Source organism: Hylaeus anthracinus, unplaced genomic scaffold (assembly GCF_026225885.1).
Source record: "Hylaeus anthracinus isolate JK02 unplaced genomic scaffold, UHH_iyHylAnth1.0_haploid 8203, whole genome shotgun sequence".
Taxonomy (NCBI): Eukaryota; Metazoa; Arthropoda; class Insecta; order Hymenoptera; family Colletidae; genus Hylaeus; species Hylaeus anthracinus.
In genome coordinates this window covers 1-5,199 of record NW_026535585.1, presented here as the reverse complement: position 1 = coordinate 5,199, position 5,199 = coordinate 1, and the positions used below count along the sequence as shown (strand labels likewise).

The 5,199-nt window shown below is 37.9% G+C and overlaps 1 protein-coding gene across 1 annotated transcript; it reads right to left on the bottom strand.

Moving 5' to 3' along the window:
* Positions 1-1,116: 1,116 nt before the first annotated feature.
* Positions 1,117-1,441, bottom strand: LOC128896191 (CB1 cannabinoid receptor-interacting protein 1-like; the record flags this gene model as incomplete). Its single annotated transcript, XM_054159397.1, has 1 exon — positions 1,117-1,441. A coding segment is annotated over one exon (325 nt), but the record flags the coding sequence as incomplete, so codon positions are not given.
* Positions 1,442-5,199: the final 3,758 nt, after the last annotated feature.

Genomic DNA, 5,199 nt, shown 5'->3' with positions numbered 1-5,199 from the left:
ACTTACTATTTTACGGAAAGCAAAATCGAAAAGAAAGAAAACTGTATTGTGTGAATGCATACACACATACGAGATATGTACAAAGTCACAGGTGGTAGTATAACAGCGTAATTTGAGGACTTCGTGTATATACAAATGTGCTTTCGATATAGAAAAATGGGAGGGCGAAATCGTGGTTTGATTAGGTTAATAAGTCGTTAAGGAATTGAAAGGAGTCTTCTTACCAGCTATTTCTCATCACAAAATGCGGTTGTCATTCCACCAACAGGCAGTTGTTCTTTTCTTCGTTTTACACTTGAATATCATCAATGTTGTTAGAAACGTTCACGCGAATACTCGAGACGCCTAACGTAGCGTCGAGAACTATCGTACTACATTTTCCACCACGTAATTATACTTCAAATTCTATCCTAATACCCGCCAGTGGCATTTCTATTTTTTTTTATTAAGATGTCCCACAAAATATTACATATTTTGGTCACTTTGTTGTCTGGTTTACGTTGATTACGAAGACTTTATTTGTTTAGACTTGCGAAAGAGTTAAACCTTGCTCTTCATCATTATCGAAGACAAAATTAGAATTTTATGATAATAAAAACTACAATTTAGCCAGAGTATAATAGTTCTTTGGATCACCTTTGTGTTAGATAGCGCATTGTGCTTAGCTGTTTACACATTTTCACAGGTACAGAATTAGAATTTACATGGAAGTATGTTTTTGTTTCGAAATGGTACATGTATATTATTATTGATATTTGACATTTCATTTTTGCAAAGGAAATTGTTGTTCAGAATCGTTTCAGCTACCCCCCATTTCCGGTTCTTACAGGAGTTCTGGGACACCCTGTATATAACAATATTGTGTTAAAAACGACAGAAGGTTACAGATCATTACACTTAAAATTGTTTCGTTATCGATCAATTATAACTTTACAATTGTCTACAATATTTCTTGAGACACCCTAATATTACACTAGCCATTGATCGAATTCCGTATCAATAGACAACGATAAATTTCATTTATCTGTCAGCATTTCAATCGCAGAATGATAATAATTTCAGTCGTTGTCGCTATCGCTATGTGATGGCTTTCATGACGTTAGTACCTACCGAATGCTAGGATTCTATGCCGAGTTTTCTGTAAGTTTCTCGATCCACCGTGACCAATCTACCCTCTACGCTGGAACAGTCCAGTTCGATGCAGTGCAACCTAACGCCCCATTCGCAATGACTCTGATCGTGCTGTCGGTAATACTTGATCTGCAGACACGTGCTCAGGTAACCAGAACCCATAACACGCATGGATATCGATAATTCTTCGCGATGGCCGCGAGCACTTGCCGATATACCCTTGGTGCTGTGGTAAGCGCTATAAGCGCAGGCTGTTCCATCTCTCACGCACTCGAACGTCTCCACCTGTTTACCACCGATGCTGAGGGACCTGCAATATGATAATCGTAATGTAAGGCGAGTCTTTAAGGTCGAAACGTTAATCCTGATCAATACTGTCATGGGTATGATAAAATAATGATACCGATTAATTTCTTCAAATGTGTCGATTGGTTTTCTCTTATGACTGCTGAGCTATGCAGATTTAAATTATTGCACCTTTTACAATAAATTAATGTTTGTATAATGTGTTATACCTGTTTACTGCGTAAGAGGTTCGACGCACACGAACAACGGGTTGCCTATGTTTAGGGGCGCTTGAAGTTCAAATAAACAATTATACAGGGTGTCCCAAAAATGTTAGAAGTCCTTGAAAGGGGTGGTTCGGGAAGTGATTTGAAACAACTTTCTCCTTAACGAAAATGTTGTCCCGGGCTTTGTTAAGGAGATATTAGCAAAAACTCTGACCAATCAAAGCGCACGTATGCCGTTGAAGCGCCCGCGGTAGGGAAAGCTATACGCTAAGCGGCCGTGCTCGTGCGCGAACAAGTGATTCGACGTGCATCGAAGGACAATGACGTGGCCGCCTAGTGAGTAGCCTGCTACCGCGTGCGCTCCAACGGTATACACGCGCTCTGATTGGTCGGGGTTTTCTGTTAATATCTCCTTAACGTAGCTCAAGACAATATTTTCGTTAAGGAAACAGTTGTTTCAAATCACTTCCCGAACCATCTCTTTCAAGGACTTCCAACATTTCTGGGACACCCTGTAGATGTATGGATATAGAATTCACTAGTCTTTATTGTCTTGTAAATGAAATTAGATCAAGATCAACAGACCATTTATTTTCGTTCGTAATGGTTTAATTGACCTGATTCTTCTTACAAGACAATAACGACGAGTAAAATATGAAATATAAGTCATTGCATATTCGTGCTTCTTATTACAGCGCCCTCAGCAATACACAACTCAGTATTTATGTACATCGGAACCTTGCCAGTTATAGCGTTATAGAGGGAAAAAATTGCAGTACTTTAAAGCTGCATATCACAGAAATCATGTAGTGACCCCATATGAATCCTTGTATATTTATACTACCACATCAGAAGAAACTGTGTCATTTAATACAAATGATTCCGAGAATAATATTGTGAGATTAAAAACATACTGCAAAAGTACGATATTATAGGAAACTTGAAGGGAACGATTTCATAAAATAAAGTACAATAGTATAATATAATATGATAATATATTATATTATACTGTATATGTATATTAATAAAATAATAATAATATTCCAACTACTATTTATATTATATAATAAAGTATAATAATATGTTACCATCCATTATATACTACATACACGCTTAGGATATGTTTTTCATATTTGTATAGGCCACGAAGAAAACATTTTTATTCGCTAGAACTAATTTTGTATTAGTGTATAATTTAAATATGCCCTTATTTGTAATTTTTGTATCTCGATTGTTCAATCGATGATCTGCGTGAAAGACGTTCTGCGCAATACTGTAACAAACACGAATATTGGAATATCTACAAAAAGGTTAATCGAATCGAGTGAGTGTTTAATATCAATTGTAGTCGGGCAACGAAGTAAGTCTGATTAAATCGCAAATCGATAACAGGAGGCAACGTACAGATGTGTACTTTGAATTCATTTGCATCTTCGGTTTGAACCTTTTTTCCGCCCACCATTGTTTATCAAAAACCTGGCACGTACCGCGTCACTTGCGGTCATCTGCGAAACCGTCGCAATATTTCCACGCGTTGAAACTGACAAATCTCAACTCCATTTCCTACCTTACTTCTCTTCCACGTAACGAATGCTATTGTGAGAAATGTATGTATGTTTTAACGCAGAGCCTTCCGACCAAAAAGTGAATACAGTAAAATTCTATTTATATGAATTCATTGTTGAAGAAACAGTTCATATAATAGACCACTACTAAATTCTTGTGCTTCAAATTCAATTTTCTTTGCGTAAAATTGTTCAGAATCGCTTATATTTTAATAAAAAAAAATAAAAATTTTAGTTTTTTCAGAAAATTTAAACAAATTTATAAAAGAATTCAAATATTTTGTTTTGTATTTTTTCAGTAAAGTTGATTCAAAAACACACATTTTGAAAATAAACGTCTAATTTGGTCAATTTTTAGCAGTGCAATAGGTATTTGAAAAAAAAGCTTTTTTTTTTTAAAAATTCATAACTTCGTTTGGTTCAAAAGTGGTTGAAATGAAAGCCTCATATAGACTTTTATCTTTCACTGGCAAAATCTTTGTTCTACTTAACACAGTATCGATTTGATATGAATATTTGAGCATAGAGAAATTCCAAAAAGTTAAAGCGACAAACAAAACGGATATGATAACGTTGTCAACCCCGAACAGTGTACAGCTCAGGTAGAAACTTCCAAACATGCGATATAAAGAAGTTTTTAGAGCAATGCATTCAGATCTTGATCAATCAGACCTGCTGGATTGAACCCAACGGATACACGTTATACTGCCGTAGTATAAGCTAGAAGGAAGTTCACGAAGAATCGCGAATGATACTTGAGAGGGAACACCACGCGATCGATACACCCTATTGCCGTTCGTGAAAAATTTAACGAATTCTAGGTCATAAGTATCATAATATCGTCGACGTGCTGCTACCCCCAGTTCTCCTTTCTCTTTGTACCATCGAACGCTGCACCTGATCCCCTCGATTAATTCCTTTTAGGCATCTTTTTTCTCGAGGAAAGTGAAGTGTGTCGAGTGTTTTGTAATTTATGAAAGCTCTCACAGAGATGTCAACCATTCATCTCCACAACTGACAGTTGTGTATTTTATTATTCTTCGAACTACAACCGTGGTTTTCAGGGAACTCTAGATAAAAAATTACGCGTTATATTAGGTGTAGAAATTAATAACTTGTTACGTCCCAGCTTATCTGTGACTCTTTCTTGGGATCTTCGTCTTCAATTAAAGTGCTAAAGCTCACCTTAACTGTATTCGCTAACGGGAAAGAGCAATTCGGGATTGCAATGATTGTTTTCAAGGTTTAGCATATAAATATGTATTGTTACAAAATAACGAGTTTATATTACAATATCGGTTTTGGGAAATCAAGTATACAATTATGTAGGTACGTTACCGCTTGTCGGTCTTACAGTTTGGTTGTACCAGCTATCTGTTGTGGTCCTAGGGCTGTGCTGTTGCAAGGATCTGTTTGTCGGCAACTATCACTCGCGACACGGGTCTCTACTAATTAACAACGGACTTTCCTCGGTAACGACGCGGCGCGCGTACGATTACTCTATCCGTGACTACAATAATTTAGTATTTGACGACCAAAGTGCGACGCTGAGTGTGTGTTCGATTGACGATAAAGGTTCGATGTGATCTTAACCGATTATACGTCGGACTTTCGTAGGTAACGACAACGCGTGAAATTAACCTGTCCGCGACTACAAGATTTCGGTAATCACCACGATGAGAACGTACTGACAGCGGAATAAAAAAAGAGCGCCGTGGGGCGTGTCCACGGGTTTATATATTAGCTGATCCTCGCATGGCACGAGCCGCGTTCGAGAACCTTCGCTTCGGCATCCGTTGAAATCGGGAGGGATCCCAAGTTCAGCGGATGTGCTGGCGTTGAGTGCTGACGCCTATTTCGCTGATTCGCAGATCGCACGATTCGGTTCCCGAGAAACGGTTTCCGAATCGTATGTCAAGCGCATTCCTAAAAGTATCTGATCTTAACTATTCGCAATGCGAGGTCGATGAAAAGGGACACCGGCAGGGCCG